At 42.3% G+C, this 27,173-nt stretch overlaps 1 protein-coding gene across 1 annotated transcript in view; it reads right to left on the reverse strand.

Moving 5' to 3' along the window:
• insra (insulin receptor a) overlaps window positions 1-27,173 on the reverse strand; it is a 45,315-nt gene that overhangs the window by 3,816 nt on the left and 14,326 nt on the right. Inside the window, exons 3-17 of the mRNA XM_084546668.1 lie at window positions 14,406-14,742; window positions 11,420-11,559; window positions 10,834-10,978; window positions 10,290-10,504; window positions 9,147-9,273; window positions 8,408-8,655; window positions 4,777-4,944; window positions 4,039-4,237; window positions 3,376-3,662; window positions 3,121-3,260; window positions 2,470-2,629; window positions 1,336-1,435; window positions 1,158-1,225; window positions 630-859; window positions 366-476 (exon numbers count right to left, since the gene is read on the reverse strand). Coding sequence (XP_084402794.1) covers window positions 366-476; window positions 630-859; window positions 1,158-1,225; window positions 1,336-1,435; window positions 2,470-2,629; window positions 3,121-3,260; window positions 3,376-3,662; window positions 4,039-4,237; window positions 4,777-4,944; window positions 8,408-8,655; window positions 9,147-9,273; window positions 10,290-10,504; window positions 10,834-10,978; window positions 11,420-11,559; window positions 14,406-14,742 — 2,675 coding nt within the window. The remainder of the gene's footprint in view (window positions 1-365; window positions 477-629; window positions 860-1,157; window positions 1,226-1,335; window positions 1,436-2,469; window positions 2,630-3,120; window positions 3,261-3,375; window positions 3,663-4,038; window positions 4,238-4,776; window positions 4,945-8,407; window positions 8,656-9,146; window positions 9,274-10,289; window positions 10,505-10,833; window positions 10,979-11,419; window positions 11,560-14,405; window positions 14,743-27,173) is intronic.

Consider the following 27,173-nt stretch of genomic DNA (forward strand, 5'->3'; position numbering starts at 1 on the left):
GTGGTGAGTCTAAGGTTTTACTGTGCACATAGAGGAACTGAGTGTATTTATATGGCACCGATCTAGATCAAACATCGCAGAGTGCCAAAGTTGACCTTAATTTGTTTATACGAACAGCAAGCCCTCTCAGGTTGAGTAAAAAAATCTCTAAATCACTAGATAGAATGGTTTCAGTAGTCTTGTTTTTCTGCTCTTCACTCACAAAAAAACTCATTTTCCATGCAGAGATAAAAGGAAACCGTCAGAAATTTGCATACAGATAAGAAGAACACAACCAAGGACCAGTGTACCATGTCTCTAAAATGGAGAAGCGAAAAGAAGAAACGAGAAGAAAGCAAGTACGAACGCCAAATAAATCTCATTACCTCTGCGTCGGGTCGTAGCGAGCGCAAGTAACTCTTCAGGTCTCCATGGGTCATCAGCTCCATTACCACCAGAGTGGGCTGGCCCTTAGACACAACACCCAGCAGACGCACCTGACAGACGAGGACAAAGGGTTTATTTTAAATGCTGAGGAGTAGAAGTTAAAATCCTAGAGCCGATTTTAACCACACCTTGCAATTTTACACATCACCAGTAACTATGTCCTCTGCTTATCTACAAGATGAAGAAAAATGTCGTCTCTTTACCACATGGTGGCAGCTGAAGGCCTTCATGACCGAGGCCTCGTTCAGGAACTCGATCCTCTCTCTCAGGCTGGCCGACTCGTTCACCGTCTTCACCGCCACGTACGTTTCCCCTTCGCCCTTGATGATGTCTTTGGCGATGCCCTCGTAGACCATGCCGAAGGAGCCCTGACCCAGTTCCCTCAGAATGTTGATCTTCTCCCTGGGCACCTCCCACTCGTCCTCCTCGTACACTGTAAACACATTTTCATGAACATTAAATGAACATAAAACTATTTAGAGGGAGGCAAAGGAAAAAAAAATGTCAGTCTGATTATGCAGTTGGTGAATAGTCATCATATATTCAACCTTAATGCAAAATACGTTAAATTATTTAAGTAACCTGGTTACTGGCAAACAATGCTGCAGCTTGAAGACAGTTTATATGTGTTTTATTGATCTGCAACACTTAAAATGAAGGAAAATGTTTATTTAACTCATATTGTAATCTAAATAATTCTGGAAAACAAAACTATGAATCGTTTTTCCTACCGTCATTAGCGCTGAGATACTCAGGGTTTGATGAGGCGTAGATGGGACCACTCGGCCCTTGGGTTTGGCTAAAACAAAAAAGAAAAACATATTTATTGTAACATCCGCCCAAAAATAATTAAAACTATCTAAAGCACAAGAGGATTGAAGTATTGAAAAGGGTGTGACGATCGCGTACTTCTTCTTGAACATAATGAATCCTGTCAGGGCCACGAAAATCAGCAGCACGAAGCAGATGACCGGCCCGATGACGATCTTCACGACGTAGAGAGGATCGCCTGTTCAACACACGAGACGCGCAAGAACATGAGTCACGTTTTAGGCGAAGAACAAAAACAAGGTCCACACAACAAACGCGCACAGCTAGGATCAATATGCTCCACCGCGAAGTCAAATACAATTAGCAGCATCTTCTGATTTGGTGATAATGTTTAAGAGTGAGTCACACAAGGTGCATGTTGTTCATGTTAATATTCTGATTTAAATACACTTACATTAAAGTCTTCAAACTGTTTTGAAAGCAGCTGACTACTAATGTTAAGGGAGACGTGTTACAGATTCGTACACAATCACAGTTTTAATTTCATTTAGATTTTTTTGGTAAAAGTGCATCTATGAAAAATATGAAATTTGTATCAGGACTAAATCCATACAAAGACTCTTTAAGAAAAAAGATTACATATACATTTTAGAAAATGTTTAATAAAATGTTAACGTTAATAACCTTGCAAATAAGATGTACTATTAAACAAATTAACTAAATAAAAATAATATCAAGGTGAAAAACAAATATATTCTATTCTTTCCTGATCTGATTTTTGTCAATCATTTAAATAATTTCAATTTGATGAGTTTAACTTGATTATGATCCTAAATATACACTGATGTAAAAAAAAAAAAAAATAATAAATCTATACATACTATTAAATCAGCAGGTTTTTAAAAACTATAATAAATCATGGCACAACTTTTCTTCTCCAAAACGTGTCACACTGGTTTTCAGTGACATTGCACAGACTTGTAAGTTAAATAAATATAAAATTAAAACCTAAATAGATGTCGTTCTTGTTTTGTTTGACGTGTGTGTTAAAATGTCTTTATTATGGTTTTATGTGGGTATATATACTTTACTACATATGTAGTTTAATTGTTGTTTGTTCACATAATGGAATGTGTGAACAGACATAAGAATAAATCATCTATGACAACCACTTGAAGAACTTTCTGTAAGTCATAAATGTTTCTCAAGCAATAAAAAAAGACCATTCCTGTAAAAATTAACTGGGCTTGGTTTGTCTTCTTGGAGACTTACTGGCGTCTTGGACGTAGAAGTACTTGGGCTCGGTCCACGACCCGTTCCCGGCCAGCGAGGTGGCCCGGATCCTCACTGTGTAGTTCCCAGGATGCATCACTTTCAGCTTGCAGCCACGGGACTGCCTGTACGTGTTCCTTGACACGCAGTAGTGTAGCTCCTGCAGAAGACAAACATGGACGTTTTGAAAATAACCTTTTGACCCGTTTTATGACACAACCGTATCACATCCCCCGTGTTAAAATAGTTTCGTGTTTTTATGTTTCCGCTGTGGTAGTATCCAAGGTTTGTTTGGTGTTTTCAAACAGCCACTTCCTCATCAGAGAAGTGTTTTGTTGTCCTGTCTCCATGGCAGCTAATACATGGTGCAACTTCAAAATTACCTCATAATTAAGGATATCTAAAAAAAAAAAAAAAAAAATGACACTGCTAGACCAAATTTCAAAACGCAAGTCTAGGCTAAAGCTTGTACTTGTTAGACCCTCATGGACAGTTTTAATTAGATTTGAATCATGAGCCCGGGCCTTTGTGTTTAATGAGAAATGAAAGTACAAAAGATGATCAGAGTAAGAATAAAAGAGATGGACTACATTATACCATAAATACTAAAGCAATAAAAGCCATGGCATGCAGATGTGTGTGTGTCTTCACCTCAGAGTCTCCCAGTCTCTTGTAGTTGACCTCGTACAGGATGATCATCCCATTAGGGGATGCAGGCTCCTGCCAGGTGATATGTACCGAATTTTCTGTCACGTCACATTTGATCGGACTCACAATGTCATCGGCTTTGTCTGCAGAAAAAGAAGAATATTTCTATAATTTGTTGCATTTCATCCCCTTAACGATGTCATTACAAAGACTTGTACGTTAACGTTAGCAGAAGTACAACTATCGGCGCCTCCTCACCCTCTGGCATTGTGCGGGCACTGACGTACGCCGCCATACTGCAGCGGCCGGCGTCGGTGGCGTGGTTGCAGGCCTGGATCTCGATCTGGTAGCTGGTGAAGTGGCGCAGGTTGGAAATGACGGTGGACTCCTTGGCGAGGACGGTGACCACGGTCTTGGTGCTTTCGAAGGTTTCCTCGTCCCCGTCGTCGGGGATGCCCGTGCCCCCGGGTGGGCTGGGGGCCGTGGTGAGGAAGGGAAGCGTTCGGTTGGCGACGCCCATCACAGAGCGCCGCTGTCTCAAGCGTCTAGACGTGGAAAGGAGAGTTTAAAATGCTATACAGGGTGTATAGAAGAGATTACAAAGAAGAGACACCAAATAAAATAGTCCCAGTGTGCATTTAATTTACGGCTAATTTGAACAATCCTGACATTATTTACAAATGTATGTCAGTCACTGTTTATGTTTGTTGATATGTGGATGTGTCATGTGGTACTCCAGTAACAATTGGCACCAATACTGCTTTTAAGAGTGAGCTTCAGCTTGCTATGTGGGAAGTTAAACCAAAAGCAGTGTTGAACTGGATAAAGTTTGATAACAGGATGACAAAACCTTGAAAAGAAAATAGTTTCCAGACACAATAAAGCATGGTGACAGCATGATTCAGTTGTCAGGAATCTTACTTGATCTCAAAGACTTCGTTGTGGAGGTAATTCTCAAAGGTCTTGCGGTACTCTAAATCCTCTTTCTCCTTCTTGAGCTCCTTGTCGGTCTTGGGGCAGGCGCAGCATCGTGTCCCCTGGCCCTGCTCCTCCGTCTGGTTCCACTTCTGCTCCTCGTCACTGTCCACCTGAGTGGGCACCCGTGATGGCAACTTCATCCCTGGGGGAAATGGACATACGGTCAGAGAAAGGGATGACAAGTGCAATAAACATAGATATGGAACATGGTCCTATGAACACGTACACACACACACACGCCTGAGGACATGTCTGTCATTGTCACCCCCAGGTCGTCACCCTTTCTGGTGGAGATAAATTACCAGTGACACGACCTCCCCGCAGACTGGCATCTCTCTGCATGTGTGGGAGTTATGTGTGTTGAAAATAGGAACCTTTGGGACTGTGTGTTAACACAGAAGAACACTGATGGCATTGACGTAGCCAGACTGAGACCAAAATAAAACAGTCTGAATCTGAGCGAGAGGAAGATCTTGATCATTGCAGCTACGTCATGCTTGTTCACCTTTACTTCGAACGCACCATTGCACATTTCTGCTGCCGTCAAGTTGAGAACAAGGCTTTTCTCAGGTCCCTGACAAGATGACTTTTATATGAAAAATCTAAACAAAATCTTGACGCAGTTCATGGAAAGCTGAGAAAACACCTTTCTCACTCCAACACGCCAACACTGTGTCTCACCCTTCTGGCAGTAGTCAAACTTGTAGAGCTCGCTGGCCTCAGGCTGGCGCTGACAGTGGACCAGGTAGTGAGTGATGTTGCCGTTGGGGTCACTGGGAGGTTTCCACTTGAGGATGATCTGGGAGGAAGAGTTGGAGGAGGAAATGGGGTCCAGTGGGACTGAGGGTTCTGGAGAGACATCACAGAGGACAGTCGTTTAGATGAGGATGACATTATAGATCACAGACGAATCTATGTACCAAGTCTTCTTCATACGGAATAACCATGTTTATTTATCAAGTTATGAATTCGTTGTCCCCAAAGGGCAACAATGAAACAGAATAAGACAGACAATTATGAATATGCAGAATAAAATATGTAGTATTTGGTTCTTAAATGGGTATTTGTACTCATTAAAACCAACTTATGATCTGAATTTACATAAGTTAAGTTCAGTTTGATATGTTTATATGTTTTAAACAATGCATTTTTGTTATTTTAGCTGAACATACTGGCTGAAAGCTTTGGGGGATAACAACCATTTTATACACTATACACAAAAGTGACTGGAAATCCTAAATAAGAAGATTTTTTTTTAAATATTTTGCTCCAGGTGCACACACTGCCATGTGAATGAATGGAGGGTTAAAATGCAGAGAAAGCATTTCCCCCTTGAGGGATCATTAAGGGAATTATAAAAAAGAAAAGTTTATTACATAATACAGCTACAACAACATCAGTGTCCAAACATATATGGACCTGATTCACATCCTAAGTTGGTTTAAATGAGGCCACATACTGTATATTTTATCATTTACATTCATAAATTCTGTGTTTTATTCAGTGTTTCTGCTTCACTGTTCCACCGCGGGGACAAATAAATGAATTTATTCACCGATAAATCAACATATTCCTTCTTTCAGGAGTACGAACTTAAACGACCCACAGAAACACTGCGGACAGTCAGGTCTCAGCTGCAGCCCTGAAGTGTTGACAAGCTGATTTCCTTTTAAAAACATCACTCAGACCTGATGTGTACCCGCCTGGCACCTCATGGTGTTGTTTGTATGAAACCGTACAGATCATAACGCTGCAGCTTAGCGAGTCATGATTGAAAGTGATTTTGGGACAGGAACTTGTCTTTTATCGTGTTGTCCGCAGAGTTCACAAATGAATCACTGGCATCTGCTAAAGATAGCAGAGGAGAAGTTTCAAACTCATTTGCATTTCACATTACAGGTTAAATAATGAAACAGACTTACTGGCACAGTGGTGCTCTGTGGCCAACAGCTGCCTGCTCTGGGTATTCCCCATCAGCTTTGGTTATTACACTGCTTGTTGTTTGTAATGTGTGCAGCGTGAGGACTTTCAAATTACATCCAGATGTCTTTATTATAAGTGGTTGAAGACCAAAGAATGAGCATTTTAGTATTAACCAGCTCATAATAACTAACATTTTATAAAAAAAGGACCGTTGATTAATTTCTGTTTTGGTTAAACAATGGTTTTCTGTGTGACTTTTGTGACCGTGTGAATTTGTTTAAATTGGGGTTTAGGTTTTTAGTTTCAGTTCTAGTTTTCAGTAATTTATTAAGTGGTACTTTGCATTTTTTTTTTTTTTTTTTTTAAACCAAAAACTTTATACTGACTGATTTAGAAAAAAGTGATGTTTAATGTTTTCACTTAGCTGTAACTTGCTGACAGTCGATGCGACAACCAGCTTTATTTTTTGTCTCCAGTTTACTGTAAAAGCCCGGGTTATCGCAGGATCATTTTGCGGTGACACACTTTACATGATGTGTGGATATGCAGTTTTGAGAAAGCTGGACTGTTTTTTTTTTTTATCCTACTGTACACGAACATGTTGTGCGGTCTTTTGTTTCAGAGTGTACTGCAAGATGAAAAAGATAATACCAGCTTGTGGCATGAACACTGACGGGCATCGCCGTGTATCGGACTACTGAGGAAGGTAATTCAGGTTTTCGAGTGGGAGGCAAAATCAGAGACGCTTCACATCTTAAAAGATCCCTGGCCTGACGTGGAGTAGCACTTCTGAGAATCAAACAAAGGTTGCACATTGACATTTCTATGCTAAGGGGAGTGTGTGCGAGTATAATTGTGGGGGGTGGCGGATGTCAGACTGAACCCTGAGGAGACGGAGAGGCCCAGGGTTTGCTGTCACTGTGTCATTATTTTGTCCTCGTTTCATGACGAAGCAACACACTGGTTCGACCACATTGTCAGACTACGTTTCACCAGCAACAACTTATTTGTAATGACAGCTCTGCCCTTCTGATGAGGTACGCTGGTTAGACACAGGCGGGTAGAAAACAACCCTGTGACAGACACAGCTGACTGGCTGGCTGACTGATGTGCCTCCACTGGAAGCCCGTTTCATGTGAGCTAGGGATGTCATGTTTGATCGCGGCTCATCAGCGAGGAGAAGTGTATTGTCTAAAAGGAAGCCAGCTAACGACGCCAGCATCACTGTGATGAACCTAAACTGCACACGACACACTCTGTGGGTGGCAGAGTACAATTAGGTACTGGGGAAAGGCTCAGCGACAGATGCAGGACTGACTGATGTAGACACCTTGCACGGGGTAGGGCCCTGTAGGTCCCTGGCACCCCAGGCAAATCACGCCATCTGTCTTCCTCTTCCCCGTTCTGGTGCTAAGGACATTTTGGCAGCAGCAACACTGACACCACCAGTCAATGATAGTAACACCACAGGATGACCCTAAAATAAGACCAACCAGATACTACCCAGGTTCATCTGAACAGATGCTTCTAATTCCACTTGAGTATTGGGTCATTAACAGAACCTAGTCATCTAGTCAACCTTTTCTACTATAAGAACTAATCTATAACCCGGAGCAGACTAAAACCACAGACTGAGTGTGATTTTTACGCCCTGCCTTGGTTTCTATGTTTAGATATGAACTGTGAAAAAGCAAGAACCTTTAGAGGCTGCAGCAGAAATAAGGTGCGAACACCGATATATTTATTTGCACATCTATAAGTTATGAAACTGCAGGAATAGAACTCATCTGGAGTTGTGTTTGGGTGCATCTGGCTCTAAATGCTCCACTGTGTCCACCAGGCAGTTATTAAATGTGTTTGTTGTTGTGCACTCCGTGTACAGAGGGGTTTAACACCGAGTCCACACAGAAGTCTTAGCGGAGCTGCGGCTCCACTGCTCTGTTTACACAGGATGCGTTCAGATGCAGTTGTGAGCTGCATGAAATGCATGAAAATAGAGGTATGGGATTAAAATATGCCTCGAGCTGTATTTACGAGAGTACTCTGTGAACCCGTACGTGGTCTGTGTAGACAGCTGGTTTCATTAAAATATAAATATGCATGTGTTCGGTCTGTGACACAGACGACTAAAAAAAAAGGCGCCTGAATCGGTGTCTGTGTAGAGATGTTGTGTAGAGACACCAACAAAATATGACAATTACTTGAATCTCACTATGGTTTCAAGTAAATGACGCCATTCTCTCTTCTTCTGTTAATAAGCATCTTTGCAGAAGCATCAATCCAAATCTTGTGGGGTGGGTATGTATGTAATTTTGAAAATACAAATCGCATCAAGGGAATATTTTGACTGACGAAAAGCGATCAACATAAATTTCCTTGTCGGTCTTACTGGTGGCGTTGGTGCGGACGTAGATGATCTTGCTCTTGGCCCCTTGGACCTGGTGCTCATCGGAGGCTGAGAGCTGGGTCTTCACCATTATGGCGTACTGCGTCCAGGGTTTGAGAGGCAGGATGAGATGACCCGGTTCAGTCTGGTCCCCCTCTGTGGCTCGTTGCGGAGGTTCCACGTCAGCGATCACCCAGCTGTTGGAGCCACAGGCGTCCTGCCCATCAAACTCTGTTACGTTCTGGAAAGGTCTATTATGGGGAAGGACAACAACAGCACATGAATTAAACTGTAATAGTTTTATGTTTTCTATTAATTTATCAGTAGATTGATCTAAATAGTATAGGAAAAAACATAAAGTGAGTTTGAAATCAATTTAAATGCCTGACCCTAATGATGAAATATACTGCAGAACTGAATGGGTGTGTCTTTATGCACAAATCTTTCCTTCAATGAAGCTAAATCCAAAAATGGTTTGGTGTTGGGAATATCCAGATTGGCGTTTTCATCTCATGTTCTAAGAGTTTAAATTACTGTCGGCAAAGCTGAACCATATTCTCTAACTACAGCGCACCCTCTCATAGGAGGAATTTGTTACCGAGCTCTCTAAACATCTCGTTAATGTTGCCACTTATCTGCAGTTTTCTTTTCTCTAAAGTACTTGAAACGGCTGAAAACAATATTTTCTCTGGCAAAGATCCAAATCTGATTGTGACTTACTGATTGCTCGAGATTTACTTACGCCTCTTTGTAGAGCACCATGAAGCCCAGCAGATCCCTGAAGTCTGAAGGCCAGAATGGTTTCCACTTGATCATTATCTTGTCGCTCATCGTTCGAATCTGAGTGAAGTTCAACGAATGGTTCTCACCTGCGGATAGACATTCAATCATCTCAGAAAGCTCAAAGGAAGTCATCATGCAGGTTTTTAATTCTCCTCTATCAGTGAGATATCCCCATGCCCTGCAGCTACTCTCCATCTACTTCCTTATTTCACTCCACCAGTCTGAAATAGACCCAGTTATACCAGGACACAGTCAAAATGCCTTCAAGCACCATGACGCTCCAACAATTATCAATCAATCGTGGATATTTATGTCATTTTCCCCCCATTAACTTCATTAATCACACTCCATTTCCCCTCGAACACATTTTCTACTGTGTTAATTATGATGTAATCGCTAATATTGATTCTGGTTGGAGCCGCTTGCGTGTAAGTCACATCTGTGGGGCGTTAAACGCTCTCTTTTAGCGCCAACCTGCTCTCCAGAGGGAAATATCTGGTTCCTTAGTCGCAAAAAGCTCCACTAAATTTATTAGCTAGTCATCGACAATGTGCAATTTCACAATCCAGCTAACCAACAGTGCAGGACAACCAGCAAAGACTACAGTACAAGACACTCATCAACGTCTAGACACCGGCAAACACCTGACCATCTGCTTGCTGTGTGACTGTCTCAAAGCACGATGAAGCTGAAAGCAGTTACAGATCCTGGAGATCATTCTTTGTGCGTTAAAATCGTTCAGCTTGTCATAACCATTGTGTCAAAAACACATTAAGAGTCTAATGTTTGTTTTGTGTCTGTAGGAAAAAAAGAAGTCCCTGCACCCCGTCGGTTTTGGATTTAGATGGGAAGGACAAAAATAGAATCAACATCTATATGAGTATGTTACCATGTTTAACAGTTATGAGTTCTTTGCTTTGTTGGTTGTTCCTAGTTAATCTCAGTAAAACGTCCGCGGGGACACATCGGCAAACATAGAAGGACAGGAAATGACCATCATAACAATAACTATGTTTGCGTCTGTGCCAGGCCGGAGTTTGTGGTTTCTGTTGCCATAGAGACTCCTGAAACACGTCTGCAGCGCCGGGGGGGGTTTCCTTACATGAGGCTTGGTCTCCGTTGGTCTTGGAGGCGATGTCGTTCTTGACCTGCCGCTCTTTGGTTCCCGTCACCTCCTCCATCTTGCGGATCTCGGACATGCAGAGCTTGGAGTTGTAGTGGAAAAACATGCGCCCCTGCAGGATGGTCAGCTTGTGTTTGGACCAGTCCCAGAGCTGACGCAGGTTCTGGTTGTCCAGGGCATAGAACGAGTAATTTCTGGAAAAGAACGGGAAATACTGCATGAACATATATTTGATAATGCGTGACGTTTAGCTAAGGGTATAAAAAGCTTCATGAGTAACACGAGTTGAACGGTATCAATTGGTATCATATGCCTATCCATCGCTGTTTCTGTTATAAGTTCGGATTCTACAAGCGTCTTCCACCTCCTCCGAATGAAACCTCATGTGAGATTTGGAAACGTCTAACCAAAAACAGCTACTTGGACCTTTGGAAAAGGTCAATCCATCTACTTTTAACTCATAATTACAGGTCGTGGCTCTGACATGGTGAGGATGAGATGGGCTATGAAGAGAAAGTCTCACCCAATTTCCTGTTCCTCTCCGCGAATAACGCGGAGTTTGCGGAAAAACGAGAGAGACACAAGGGCGTAGGAACGTCGCACTGTCAGGTAGCCAGTGATCTCCTCCAGCTGGCCCAGGCTGGCCTCCAGTTCAGCCGCGATGTTGTCTGCACAAATCCAAAAAGACACAAGGACTTAAAAAGTGGCTTCAGATCTTTACAGTACGACTGGTACATAAGACCACTGCTTTTGTCTGTCGTATGTGATTTTCAAGTCGGCTTTCAGTGTAAAAGCAATACGATTCCCTAATTTAGGCTGTTTTGACACAAATATCTGTTTTGAGTACAGTTTTATATTTTATTGACTGCTCTTAACATCCACAAGCATAAAAGACCTACTTACAAATGACCTGGAAATAATGCACTGCTATAAAATTTGGCTTTGGGCAGAATGACTGGAATTTTGTACCTAAATATATATTCTGTTGTTTGGTCTTCATTATCTGGGGGTCCCATTGTTCTTTATTTCATTTGTTTGACTGTATGCTCCGGTTCTCTGTAATGTCAGCATCATGCAATCTGATTCAACCACACAAACTAGACACTCACTTCCTCCACGCAGGTTGATGACCAGGCTCCCGTTGAGGACGGTGCAGCCTCTCAAAGCCTGGGCAGCGGTGACAGAGTCCACTGTTTGCAAACCAAGACACACCTTGGGACAGAGCCCTGCGCAGGGAGTGCAGTTGAGTCTGTGGGACAAAGACAAAAGGACACAGATTTCAGAGATGTTTCACAAAAACGTAACTTGGAGATGAGAGTTTAAGTACGAAACCTTAAGCATGGAAGAATACACTTTTGGAAATCTATAAAGCAACACTTAGATCATATATCGAACCTGCGCCACTGCAGTGACGGCCCCTGACATCACACGTTAAGTCAAACAGTCGTCTATTTACACATCCAGCAGGCAGGCTCCCATTGTAGTATTAGCGTTTGTGAGGAGTTTTGTTTGTGAAGCCTTGTGTGCCAATCATATTCACCATATTTCCTGGAAAGTGTTCCCTAAAGTCTCTGAAAATTCAGAACCACACAACAATCTCGCACGGCTTACTGAACAGACGCTTGCTATGGAAAATGTTTTTTTCTTTTTTTTTTAAGGATTCAAATTGAGGAGATTAAAGGAGGGATTAAACGATGGGCTGTTAGTTTGAGGTCACTGTCTGAGAGTTTACGGCTTTATGAGGTGACAATGCTTTGTTAAGCAACAACCGAGTAAGCTGGCAGCACAATTACAGAAGAATGTAGCGTCTTGTTTGTGAATGTTTAATAATGGAACAGAGCGGCAGCTAATGAGCTTTGGAAAGTTTTAATATCTGATAAATATAGCACAAGTATGCATTGTGCGCTTTAGCCATTTTATAATTGAGATTAAGAACAGCTTTCACCAACTAAACACGTGACAGCAGTTGTTTAAAAGCATTTAAAATGGATTAAAAAAAAAGTGCATCTCTGTTTAATTCCTCTAATAAAATCTTTCTTCACCTGAATCACAGCTTCTCTGAACTATCTTGACCTTTTCCCCTTTGCAGCGCCACATCTGCACTTTCAGCCCGAGACACTCATAAAGCACCGGAGCACGCCGCTTATCCTCAAAGCACTTTCATTTCCACAGCTTAGCTCAAAGCCAACGACGGGGAGGGAGATGCCAAAGAGAAGCGATGAGCCAAAATGGGGAACCGAAAAGGGAGTCGCAGTGAAAAGGCTGAGGTATGAGTACACCAGGGTTTACCGCGGGTCAACAGTAGCCTGGAGGTTTAGATGAGACCGAGTGATGATTCATATTCTTGGCAAGACGTGATCAAATCTGCACACCGCCAGGTTACCTTTGACTCGATTTACTGCAGCAATACTGAAGAGTTGACCTATGGAGCTGCAATATACCTGGTGTAATAAAACCATTTCCACACACAAACAAAAGGAAATTAAAACGTATGAAAGATGATATAAGAGCATAACTATAATCAGCTAAGGTTGAAACACTAATATGTTTCACTTCTTATTATTTTCTTAGCATTTAGAGCAACAATTACCTAAAAATCTACCTAAACCTTAAACCTTACTGAAATGAAAATGTATAATCTCTGCACCCATGCCACCAATTATTATTTTATCTTTTTTATTCCAACAAAACATTTAAATAATGTATTATATTTCATATCTATTGATGAGCTGCACAGATCTAAATGTTTTCATTAGTCACACGTTTTGTTTTTCTACCTCTTTGTGCCTGTTCAGGGTTCCGTAAAGCACACAGTGACCATCTTGATTGTTATTGACACTATATAAATACAATTACAATATAAAACTGAAATGAATTCATTGAGCTTTCCTTTCGTATCAGTGGCCGGCGTGCACTTTACCCTCATCTGCTCCGCTGCATGTGGACGTGCTCGGCGGTAACCTGCCAGGTGTGAATGTACAGCATGTAACTCCGTGAATGTGAAGCTGCATGTTGTTCAAATGGAGATTATGTACTTGGCAAACCCTCAGCGGATTCACAAAAGGTTAAATACACATAACGCCGCAGCAACCACTCTCCCTTGTTATCACTGTTGTCAATGACAGAGCTTCTGTATCTTTGTAGAAAAGCCAAGGGAGTCAAGGCCCAGCACCCCAGGGCTCTGGCAACCTGTCCTCTGGTCTTGACTGCCGTCCAAGCCATGCTGCAACATAAGACAACAAGTCCAGCTGCATTTTAAACCACTGCCCATGCAGAATGGCTACGGCTGTCTGGAGCGTCCGCACGCATCAGCAGCCTTGTCACGGTTAGCGGAGGTGTCAAAGAGGGAGGCGGTGAAGGTCACAGGCGGGTCAGCACGAGCGCAAACACCTTTCCTTTATAGTGGATAGTCTGCTCTGGCGAATGTGCGAGTACGAGTGAAAATGTCTTCATTTGCCTATAGTTCACACAACCCGCAGACACCAGCGAGTGCGCAGTGAGAGATTGAACAAGAAAATGTAGGATACCGAGTCAAATTCAGAAACACAAATGTGCCAGCCTTCCTACTGCGCTGCACCACTTTGACCTAGCTGTGTGCAACATCCCACCACACACACAGACACAAAAAAAAAACTGGGTTTGTGTGTGCAAACGTCAAAGTCTAAGCTCAGCAGGAGGACCTTCACTTCCTGCACCGTCCTTCTGTGCTACAAACACAGACGCAAAGATTTGAACTGAACTATGCAAGGATAAGTATTTATCACATTTTAAAACTAAAATGCATCCTTTGGTTTCAGACTTTGTCAAATTCACCAACCAACCGATTATTTCAGATCAGCTGAGAGGCTTTTTTTGCAGTAAATAAAAATGCATTTATAGATTAGGGTATATTTGTTTTAGCAGCATCACAGTATTAGATGAGATCTTAGGGAATTACACACAGACGAATCAATACATCAACAATGCTCCTACGCTTAAGGCCCAGGATTAAATTTGAGTGTCTATCCATGCACAATGTTAATCCTGCTTCACCGATCAAACCTCATTCCTGCAGGCCATCAAGGGCCCGCCGGACCGACACAAGTGCCTACTTACGAGGAGGAGTTGACGGTCGTGTAGCCGGAGGGACACTCAGGAAGGCAGGCGCCGTTGTGGATGACGTACTCGTGGCAGTCCGAGTTCTTGCTGCGCTCCTTCTCCCTCTTGCATCTGTTGTGCAGATCCTGGCAGAAATCGTAGGAGACACAGCGCCAGCCCTTGTAGGTGAAGTAGTCTTTGGGGCAGTGATCCACACAGCTGCCCGCGTGCTGGAGGCCACGGCAGGCCACACAGTGACTAGCCGAGTTGGGCTGCAGGCAGCCGCCCAGGCATTTTTCGTGGCAGCACTGGTTATCCTTGGTGCAGGCCCGATGTTTGCAATGAACGGGACACACTGCAGAGGAGAGAGAGAGAGAGAGGGGTCAGATGAAATGAAGTAAAAGAAAGTGTTAAATACTAGAGGTTGAGCCGAGGCAGCCATAACATTATGACAACTATTGTATAGGTCTCCCTTGTGCCTCCAAAACAGTTGGCACTCATCAGAGAATGGACATGGTCCTTCTGGGGGTGTCCTGTGGTGTCTGGTAACACAATGTTGTTAGTGGGGGCCTTTGGGTCCTATGGGTTGAGGGGAGGGTCCTCTGTGGATCATCACACAGATACTCGATCAGTTTGGGATCTAGTGAATCTGGAGGCCAGGTCAACACCTTGTGCTGTTCTTCATGTTTTTTTTAGTTGTTCCTAAAGCGTTTTAGTGTGTGTGTGTCTGTGTCAGGCTGCATCCTGCTGGGGATGGCTGCTGCCATCAAGGAGTGTCATATGGGATGGGGGTGCCTGGTCTGGTCTAGGTGAGTGGTGCATGTCTAAGTAACATCCACATGAATGAATACCAGGTCCATACGTTTCCCAGCAGAACACTGATTTGTCACAAGATGGTCAATGTTATTTACCTGTCAGTGGTTATAATGTTGTGGCTGTTCCCCTGATGACACAGGTGATTTCTATCAGTCGCCAACATCAATATATCTTTTATCTCTTTTCATAGAAATCTCATATGGTGAGATCTCTCTGTCAGCAGGAGTGAAATCCCCTCACCGAACAGGCCAGCAGCCCACACTATTACCATCTGCCGTTGGCCAACAAACACACTGAACACAAACAGCAGGGATCCAACACCAGTTGACAAAGAAGCCTACAGTATTTTGCAAGTGAAACGTGCAAAATGGCTGTGCTTTGTTTTGTCTGTGTCGTAATTACAGCTTTGCAAAAGCTCGTGTAATAAACTTTAAGAAAACAGGGAAAAGGGAGAACTGGGGTGCAACAGAAAAAACACAATCTAAAATAATATAAGTGTAAAAACTTCCTCTGATACATCAATTGTTTTTAAAATCTTTGTTGTGACTTTTTTATGGCAACGCTCCACGGCTGCGTCCCACATCGCTCGCCTCACACCATGTAAAGCACCGACTAAGAAGCATTAGAAAACTTTAAGCTCCAATTACAACAACAATCCCGCAGCTGGAAAACTGTGGCCGTAGATAAAGCAGATCAATACCAGGTCTTCTGACTCTTTGTAAATGTCAGTCAGTCATTGGCTTCTGCTTCAGCTGTTCAATAACTCAAGTCATTGCATTGTGGGGAAACTTGCAAACACACTTCAATATATTCTAGCATTTCTAGAAATAATAATCATGTGATCTTGTGAAATAAACTAAAGTTGAGGCTTCGGTTAATAATAACACTGTGTGTCGCAATCCACAACACCTCACAACACCTCACAGCATCTCATAACAGTGACACATGACAACTGACTATGGTGTAAACAAGCCCTAAAAGTATCTGAACAATCTCTTTGCCTCTTTCTAACCAGATCTTCGAGAGCATGCACACGAGACGTACTAAGAAACAGTCACACAAACGCTCAGGCTAAAGTTCAATGACGGTTCTGGGACGTAAACACGATCAACTAAGGACAAAGGCTGTACTCAGTCAGGCTGCCTGTGTGCGCATACATCTGCATGTGTGCGTTCCTGTAAGTTAGACCCCCCCCCCCCTTTACATAACACCAGGCTGTGCTGATTGGCAGGTGTGCCCCAGTTTGCGTTTGTTGTCTCAACGTAGGTGTGAGGACGAACGGTTCAAGGATAGATGGAGGATTCTCGGGAGGTAAATACAGCAGCCTGACCTGCACGTCGAGATTAGCCTCTCGTCCACGACAGCCAGATTAAAACCGTTGAGCAGCAGATAATGACTCAATTAGGTTAGAGGGGGGTTACAGGTCTGAACTAATATTCATAAACACAAGGTTTTCCTCTGTTAACCTGCCTTCGCCGAGCGAGGTTTTGTGAGCATGTGTCAGAAATTGCTTGGCTTCATTAGAGTCATGAGGTCGGCCATTAAACGAACAAAACAGCAGCCCCCCCTCCACCGCCCAGCCGCCCTCTTACATTAACGGAGGTAAGCTGTTGAAGTCGGTGAAGAGTGCGTCTGTGGAGGGCAACAGCAACATGAGAATGGCAGTGTGAGAGGGAAGCTGAAGGGGCCACAGTGCACGAAAAACAAATGATATAACCACCTTTTATCTACGTCAGTCTGCTAGTCTAAATAATCTGCTGCACACGCTAAAAAAAAAAAAAAAAAGGCAAATTTGCACAAATTAAAAATCTCTTGATGCGTTTTCTTTGCACCTCCAAAGTTCATTTCAAAAGCTGCCCTTCAGCGTACCCTGAGAAGCGTGTGTAAACATATATACATGCACACAAAAGCCTTGCTGTGTGCTCTCACAGACTCCTGATCCCCGGCAGGGCTCCATGCCGGAGCACAGGCCCAGCAGCAGATCCACCCTCAGCCTTAGCCAATGTGTTGGCTAGCTGTAGAGGCTAGCCATTCAACTGGCCTCTCCCATCTCCAAGGAAGACAGGCACACACTTTAACCCTTTACGTCCCTCGCTCTTCCCTTTACCAGACAGCAATGGAAGTTATGCAGAAAAAAAAAAAAAAAACGACATGCGAGCCACACAGAAAGAGCTGGGGCTGAAGGAATGCGAGCTGCACGGCTCCACTCTTTCCACCTCCTCGCTCCTATGAATCGGCTGCTTTATACGAAGCTAACGCACAAGTTGCACTCGCTGAACACCTCTGGACGCCAGCATATCACACACATAAATTACAGACGTCCCCCTGAAGAGAAAACCCCGCCGCGTTCTGCAATAATGGGACACGCTTGTGGTGGGAAAGTCGTGTTAAGTTAGCATCGCGCCGAACAGCTCGGTGCCTCGGGAGACTGATCGTGTCTCGTCACGTCCACAGCTCATTAGGAGCTCTCACAGATTTCAACAGATCGGGGGAAACGTTTGCTCTCACGCCGAAATATCTGTTTGAACAACTCCTCCTGAAACTGCAGCTGTAGTTATTTCAAAGTCCAACAACATCTACACTCACTTTGCCAGTTCATTAGGTACACTAGTGAAAATGAATGCACTTTGATAAAACAGTCCGGCACTAAAAATCTTAGCTTCATGAAATTACGGTCTTCAGGATTTGTTTAAAATAACAGAGAAAGCTGTTGGTTTAACTGTGTTTTTAGTATAGAAGTTGTGGTTTCTCGTATTATTGAACTGTATTCTGCTGTAACGATACGTTTCCATGATTTTGACAAATCCATTTTAGTCTCTGTTTAATTCAATGCAGTGTAACAACACTATAAGCTACGGTTAAATTACCACCTTTCTTACTCTGTTTCGACATAAACTGAACATTACAATCGTCACGAAGTTAAGATTTAGTTCAGGACTGTTACATTAGAAGGCACTGATTAGTGTTTATTAGTGTTCCTAATAAACTGGCATAACATTTTCAGTTCTGAATGTGACTTTAGATGCTTCAGCCTGTTATTATTTGTTAATTATCAATTAAATAAAATTAAACACCTACTAGATTTTAATAGTGAATATTAAAGCTTTAATTATGATTGATAATAATGACAAGGGCATTAATTGGGAACCATTTGTTTTGTTTTTTCAGTGAAGCAAAACGTTCTGTTTTTTAGGTTTTGAACAGCTGGACTTATATCTAACGACGTTATCTTTGGTCTCAGAACTTGTGGTGGGCTTGTTTCACTTACTGACTGATAAATAGATTAAAAAAATAACTATTAGCAGCAGCCATACGTCTTTCGGTATAAATTACAGCCACTAGTATAGAAGTATATAATCTTCAGCTTTTTAAACGTGTGAATTTGGTGCTTTTCTCTTTTAAAAGTAACAATTAAAAACCTTCTCATTTATCAAATGAATTCAAGCGTTTGGCTGGAGTTGTGTAATTAGCTGCATCACTTCTTCTTTGGTTGGCTTCAGGCGACTCTTTTCAGCCGCTCATATCGAGCCCTCAGTTCTTGTTGACGCCAGCTGACTCTGCTGTATCTGCAGAGTTGGAATCAATGCAGCTAGCTGATTGTAAATTTGTACAATTCGCTGTTAGATCTCTGGAGGCTTCCATAATCTCAACGGCGACCACACAAAAGGAGATAGATTTGTGTCTTGTGTGTGCTTGTCAAAAATGTTTTCAAGGTCGAGACCCTGGCAGTGGGGCCACCCCAAGCCGGCTTTGATCTCTGACGGCGAGGACGACGCTGGTTAGGGCTGTTTGGGGGGTGGGGGTTCGTCATTCTTTCCTTAAAACATGCAAATCTCTAAACACAAGCCCGCTAACGTCATTATTCTATTCTTACTACCGTTGTTCACCCAGACGCTGGCCTGGTTTGTGAAGGGCCCCACTTTGGTCTGTGTCAATTAGAAATACTCCGCGTGAGTTCGGTCTTGTCAGCATCTTCACTTCTTATCTTTCGTTTGTTCTCTTGACAGCAATCAATCAATGGGTGTTTCGAAAGGCATGTGGTCGGCAGCTGGACTTAGCTTTGTTTACATTTAGCGACATCTTTTTACTCCGGGTCTACTGGCGCACGGCTCAGATCCCGTCTTATCTCTTATCACGTGCAGGATCACACGAAACCTGAGGAATAATGCCGCAGAAATGCCTGGCTCTTTATCCCATTAGTTTCTTCTGAACGAGGGGGGGGCCAGCGCTCCACAAAGAGACGCTCAATTCCCCGAGACCCAAAATGGACAACAGCAACGACCAATCACCGCTGCTCCAGGCCCATGTGTGACAGAGACGAACACGCCCTGTTGGGATGGTGCCAACTTGGAAAAGGGAGGTGAAGAAAAAGATCTGAGCCGCGTGCCAGCCGACACAGCTTCAGCGACGTGCAGTGTCAAAAAGGCAGAGAGAATCGCTTGCAAGGAATGAGCACGCAACTCTTAACAGGTCTCTGCTCGCCACTCTGCAACTAAGGCACAAACTGCTTGAAGAAGTTTGTTTTTGTGTCGTTTCTTCCAACTGGAGTGCACTTACTGAACTGCACTTACTGAACTGCACTGAACACTAAAACTCAGGGATCTCTGCCTAAAACTAAGGGTCTCTGTACGTTTCATTAACCACAACCCTCCCCAAAATCATTCCGTGGTGAGTTTTTCCAGGTTCCTTTTATGGCAGCGATGAAGCAACAGGCGTTTAGCGTTGAGATCATATTAGAACCGGGAAAATGCCAAATGGGAACGTGGTGGTGCGCTGGTTGGTAATTAAAATTCCACGGCCATGACAAGAGTAGCATTTAGTTTCTTATGACAGACGGGTTTTTGCTGAGGGCCCAGAAGAAAAGGATCTAAAGAACAAATAAAGTGCTTTTTTCTTTTAATGTTTTCTAAACTTTTTGAGGATTTAAATCTAAAGAGATGCAACAAGAGTATTGCACAAGAGTCAGCTGATTAATCATGACTCTATCAATCGAGGCAAAAAAGACAGATTACAAATGAGTCTGCAGTCTAAAACCTAAATATATGCAAAATCTACAGCTTTCCATTTCATATAACTGAGACAAGCAACACATTTTTATTCAAGAAACTAAACATAACTAATCAGCGAACTGTTTCAGCACAAAAACCATATGTCACGTCCAAAGCGACTCCCATATAAAAGCCGATAGTTATTGCTCAATAACTGCGTCAACAGGCAGTTTTTTATACCCACATGGGGAATTTCTTGTTAACCAAGGTACCAGCGAATCCAAACTTGTATGGTAAATAAAAAAAATAATAAACAAGAGCCATTCCCTACTGACTAATTTTTCTGTTTTTCTCGGAAATGCAGGGACTACGTTAGAAGAAACCCGCTGGAACAAGTTTACCAAACTGTTATTGGGCCGAGCCTGCGTCCAACTCACTGCAACAACTTTTTTAACACATCAAGTAAACAAGCTTTGCTGTGTTTGCCGTTTGCTCTTCCACCCTGCAAATTTAAATAAACATATTTTAACGTTTTTTGTTTTTTTTTGTTAACCACATTAACGTATGTGCGCAAAAACGTCAGCAGCGGAATCAAAGTTATCTCTGGAAACAGAAAAGTCTCAAAAGTTTCCAAAACCAACAAATAAGTCAGAAATCCTGGTTTCTTTATCCAGTTAGAATAAGATAAATATCTGATAAATCTCATTTTTAATAAGTTCTACGACAAGACAAAGACGGAGCAGATTACTTACATATTATAATTTCACCTCAAGCAGTGATGACTGGAAGCTCTGCCCCCCGATAATGATTAAGACAACTAATTAGGAACAGACGTGGTATAGATCTTATGTCTGAACATCTCTACAGCAGCTGCCTCTATGCATTTAATAAGAATGAGAATAAACAGGGAGGCCAGAGGGAGATCAACAATGAATTAATGGTCTGAGTGGATGACATTTAAATCTCTACGTTGCCTAAATTCTCAAACTCCTGACACTTAAAGACACAATTAGTTTGATTAAACACCGAGGCGCCAAGCTTTGAGTTCTCTAAGCTTTGTGCGTTAACGTTGATTACTTTGAAAAACAAATTTGTGCAACATACAATGTATTTAACATTTATTGCCCAGCTTTTTGTTCAGTATTAAGTCGTTTTCCTTTATTTATTTAATTTTTTTAATGTACAACTGCTGTCCAAGTCTTTTAATGGGCTTTTATTTTTTTGGGAGGAGAAATTTTATGACCTCAAAATGAATTAATTGAGAAATGATAGAAAGTTGTTTGGTAATTCTTTACATAAGTGAACAATCATTTTTACAATTCATTACCTAATCATCGTCTTAAAGTTAGCAATGCCAAACATCTGCTTCTCAGCTGAGAGTATTTGCTGCTTTGCTACGGCAGTAAAACCTAATATTTTTGAGTCCGACTTCATAATGGGAAATTATGACGAGCATTTATTACAGTTTTCCAAGATTTCACGGATGGATTGTAATCATTAGTTAAATCAGCCCTGTATCAGAGTGGAGTAAATATCTTCTGGGCTGATCAATCAGCGTGATCACAAACCGTAAACGTGAGGAATTTGGATGCCCTTCATGTCTGGTTTTGGATATTTTACGTGAAAATTTTGGATTAATTGAATAAAATACCTGACTTTAACTGTTTTCTGTGAAAAACAGTGGAACAGGCTTAAATAATGCAAGACAGAGCTGTGTTTTTGTTTAGTTTTTAAAAAGCAAAAAAGACGATTCAGTTTTCTTTTTTCTTTTTGTTTTATCGGTTTAGACTCGTTGGACAGAAAGTCACAACTGATAAAGAAAGATGAAGTGATGAAGGAACAAACCATAAACTGAGGCTACAGCCCTCAACCCTCTCTCTCTCTTACTACCCCTTTCCTTCCGGTCCCTCCACAACTATCCAATAAAGGCACGAAATTGCCCAAAAAAGGAGAATGATGTGGCATCTAAATATTCAATTATGCATCAAAACACGGTGGAGAAAACACAGGTACAGCCTGGGGCCAATCTCAAAATTAAGCAGAATAATGATTAGAAACTAAAGCGCAAACATGACTTAACAAAAAGCGATGGCTAATGACCGTGTTATTTTTTTCCAGGTAACCGCCGGTCTGATTCAGCGGCGGCAGCAGCAGGGCTCGGTTAAGATGACTCCGGGAGCAACAGGAACCGTAAACAATTTCATTAACTGGCCCCGGCCCTCCGTTAATAGAACAAAAACACACAAACAACATGGAAAAGCAATTTTTTTTGGTTTAAATGTCGCCCCGCCACCACTGTCATCTGAAGGCAGGATATCCAGTTTGTCCGTGACTGGAATAGAAATGATAAACACCGTGCACTCGTTGATGGGCAATTACATCGCCTGCTTGACAGGCAAATGACGCACGCCACAGCCTTGAATCTTCATTTCATTTCCTTCCAGGCTTCGGTGTCAGGTAGAAATAATGGCTACCTGTGTGTGGCTGACTTAAGACTACGTGTTATGACATCGAGATCATTTGTGTCATTAATGAACGTCACAAAACCTTTTGTCCTTTCGAAAATTAGAACATTAACCCGAGATTTTGATCTTCTTACTAAGAAGGCACGGCCGAATGAAGTTGGTCGACACTTTTGCACAAAGCAACGCGCAAACAAGATATAACTTAAACCAATGAATAATCCAACATTGATCTTTTTAGTGTGCTACTGGTCTTTCTTTGGGTGAAACTGATCTCTATTTATGAAGCTTGGATCTTTTACATGCATGTGTTTCCCGTTTCCAGCAACAGATTTTGTGGAATTGAAAAAGAAAAAATTCAACTATAAATAAAGTTGGTGATCTTTTGAGAGCGCAGTGCGCGACCATCTGCTGAGAATAAAAAAAAAAACATCAGGAAGGGAAAACAAAGAGCAGTCATCTCAAGGATAACCACTTTAAATTATTTACCGAGGGACAGTGGAAGTTATTATTCAAACACAAATGGAAAGCTTGTGCTTTTAGATGTACTGACTGCCATTTTCTTCTTTGGCAACTGGTCTTTCTATTTTTCTTTTCCTCCAAGTGTGGTGAAAACACTGACTCACAAAGCTTTCGGGCTCCAAGATGCCATAATTGATTATACGGGAGTCAACTTTTCTCCATTTTCAAGAACAGTGCTACGTGATGTTTTTCACTTCTTCATTCATTTGCAACCTTGAGCACAAACTAAATACATGACGCATCGGTGCCAATTTATGGAGTGTGGCGGTCTGATATTATACAATAGTGTTATGTTGCCGCACGGCACAGCTAAGGCGCACGTCGCTGACGAAACTGGGCGCAGGTATAAAAGATCAGATTAGTCATTCTCCTTTAAACAGAAAAACAACAACAAGAAACTCGGAAAAAAAAAAACTTGAATATGGTGAGCAGTGAGCGTGCACGGCGGTGAAGAAATGCCTGTCGGCCCAGCTTTAACAAATGCCTGAAATGTCTGGGATTCCACGGGAATGGCTCCAGTAGTCGAACGGCGAGGGTTCGCAGGGTGCAGCTCCACACGACTGAGTGCCAGAGCGGTTAAGTCAGCTCAAAGAAAAGGACTAACGGTGTGTGTACGGGGGGTCCGAGGCTGGTCGACGGCGCTCTGCAGTAACGAACCATGAAGGGCTTTTTTCGTGATTTGTACGCACGAGTCTGCTTAATTTTTCTTTTTTCTTGCCTGATTACAAAGTTTTGAGGGACTAATTATGTCAGCAGGGGAAGAATTTATAGTACTACTTCAAATTCTACTAATTGGGTATTACAGTCCTCGTAAACGTACACACTTCAAGCCATTTTAATGCCAGTTGAGTTACTACAGAACAGAGGGTAATATGTGTAGCCGGTGAGGCCAGAGCCAATTTAAATAAACAGCAACTGCAGCAAAACAGCTTTACTTATTTATTTTGCTTTCGCTCTGAACGTTATGAATCTCATCCCGAGACTATTTTATTGATCCTTCCCTGCCCAAGTTTGTCCTCATTCTTTAACCGCTTCTTCGTGCGTGTGTTTTCTGTTTTTAGTTTTAAATTTTCTCCACCAAATGGGTCTCCACCAAAAAAAGACAACGACCAAGAAGAAGAAGAAGAAGCAGTCCTCATCTGTGGCGAGCAAGGAAACCAAAAAAAATTAAAAACAAATGGCTTACAGATGAGTTTAATGTTGGTCCAGAAATAGTGGGGGATGAAATAAAGAAAAGAAAGGAATTCGGACATGATGCCCAGGTTGTAACGCTGCTTTTGGATAAAAAAAAAAATCTACGAGCTGATAAAAGATCTCCGTGTTTGGATGTTTAACACCATGTCCATATACAGTTACGTGCCTATTCTGGAGTCGCGACAGTCAATATATTCTGCACTGTGTGCAGGAGAGTAAAGCTGAATAGTTGTTTCCGTTCAGCAAGGTTGTGACGTCTTCCTGAAGTCTGGATTTTCTACCACCTTCGCTGTAGCGTGAACACAATTCATGCAGCTGTGAAGGACAACTACAAGCTCCAGAACTGAGCTGGAAAGTCTAATGCTGTCAAGAGCATAGGGAACCAGGAAGAATGAGTCATGTGAGGGGAGGAGGACGAAGCCGGCCCATAAACCCACATCATGATGTTGAGATTGGCTGAGGTTACACCTCCCCGCAGGTTTAAAATCACCAAATAAACCGTTACTAATGAACTAGAGTCAATGAAGACTGTCTAATAAAGCCGTAGATGTCACACCAGCGGTCACTCCCATCTCCAAATTATAAAGCTTAGAAACTATGTCCTCCTAATACCTAACAGACAGCTTTACTGGTGGCTAAGTTTGTTCTCTTTACTGCCTTGCTGACCTCCACAGGTCACCGTCAGTATTTTCGTCCCATAAAAGAGTCTGCCCCTTGCGGAGGCAGCACTCCATGTCTCTGTGTCCATTCATAACCTCAGAGAGGAAGTGGACCAACAAAGACAGGAAACAATTGGGAAGAACCCTCCGTGAACTTCTACAACCACCATTGTTCAGAGTGGAAAAGGATCGTGGCGCCAGCGTTGACCGTTGGGTGTGGGAGCTGCGACAAGGTCGGCGGTGAGGAGGACTAAGGTCAACCGTGGGGCGGGACGCATCCCCTCACCCCCCGTACTGACTGGTGACCTCGCTTTTCCTTCCGATACAGCCTGGATGAATGACTGATGTGTTCATCGCCACGATTACACCACACTGTTACTCCCCTGTATCCTAGCAGCTAGACTAAACAATAGCCGTCCACTCGGGCCTATACACACACACACACACACACACACACACACACACACACGTAATGTCCCAGTGTGATTTCAAGTCTATGTCTGCTTTACTGTAGCGGACAAACACATGCACACACGAACACACACTGACCCTGAGTCCTTCTTGCGATTGGTGGACAGATATATGTGACATGAACCGAGGATAAATTTGGACTTTCCAAATGAAGAAAAGGCTTCGGGTCCTCACCTGACCTGACTCAGACTGATTTAAAGCTATTTCCAAATAGTCAGCGTGTGCATCAAACCAACAGTTTTCAGCCTGCAAGTGTGGTGGAGATTGAGGCATCTGTCAAGAGCTGTTCTCCATCTTATGAGACCTTATTAAATATGTAACACATTTGCAAACCCAAACACTGGCCAACGCTGCTGTTGTGGCTGAGGAGGAGGAGGAGGAGGAGGAGGAGGGCACTCCTTGAGAGTCTCATCTCTGGCAGAGTGCAGATAATTAAGATCACTTTTAATAATGTGCATAAAATACTGGCCACCTGGGAGGCACAAACTCATTTACAGTGTTTTTGTCCTGGGCTTAGTGAAAGGCCTGCAACAGCGATTTCTCCACAAAGAAGAAACACAAACTGGATTTGATTACAATTAAAAAAATCTATATTTATCTAATCTTTTTAGGGAAGCTGACACCACTTGACGAAATGAAAACGCAAATGTCTAGTGATCAGATTTTACCTGTGGGCCTCTTAAATCACCGGATAGTTTAATTGCAGCCGGTATTCTGCAGCATTTATTAACTTAAAGACTTTTTAAGAGCCTCTTAATACCATCACGAATGCAATGTAAAGTCTGTTTCAGTATATTATGATGAAAAGGCCAGCTGGTTTAATGTGGCCTTGAATTATTTAACATTTCATCATATTTTGCTAGCACTAAATGAGACAATACAGCAACACTTCCTGTAATTTTGACATAATTAATCAAACTGGCATAACTAGACCCAGAAAAGCAGCAGAACATGGATTAATGGACAACCCAATGAAAAATGATTAATTGATATAAGTATTTGCCCATTTTGAAATTATAAGCTTCATAGAGGACTGAACAGCTTCTATTTTAACACTAATAAGACTTTTCAATATCGTCTTTTTCCGAGCAAATGCTTTTGAAGAACCTCGAGACATCCGGTCCCAAAATGCATCAACTAAATAAATCTAAATTAAAACACAAATTTGACGGACAGATGGACATGTTTGTAGAGTATGTGTGAGTGTCCTTCAGCAGCGGAGAAAATAATATCCCAAGGGGAGGCCCTCTGATTTCTTATTGAATCACAGCCAATATTTTCAGCTGCGAGCTCCTTTCAGGCCGAGCTGACGTCCCTAACAACCCAACGAGCTGCGCCACATCACAGCCATTACCAAAACATAATTAAATGCCCATTATCTTAAAATGAGTGTTGAGAGTTATTCCTTCATTAGAAAAACATAAAATACACGGTAATATTTCCGTCCGCACCAGCTCACGAGAAGAAAATAACAGCGAGCTTTTGTTTTGCATCAAATTTACAAACTGTGTTTTGGTAACAGAACCAAAGTACTAAAAACTTGGCAAAGAAATGGGAATTTCACGCAACCATTATTATCAGTGACAGTATTTTTCAAAGTAGTTCTTGATATTTATATGAAGTAGCATTGATATTCTCCAAATTGGACGGGGACTTTTTTATAAGCATGCGATT

This window comes from Chelon labrosus, assembly GCF_963514085.1.
Source record: "Chelon labrosus genome assembly, chromosome: 6".
In the NCBI taxonomy this organism is placed as follows: Eukaryota; Metazoa; Chordata; class Actinopteri; order Mugiliformes; family Mugilidae; genus Chelon; species Chelon labrosus.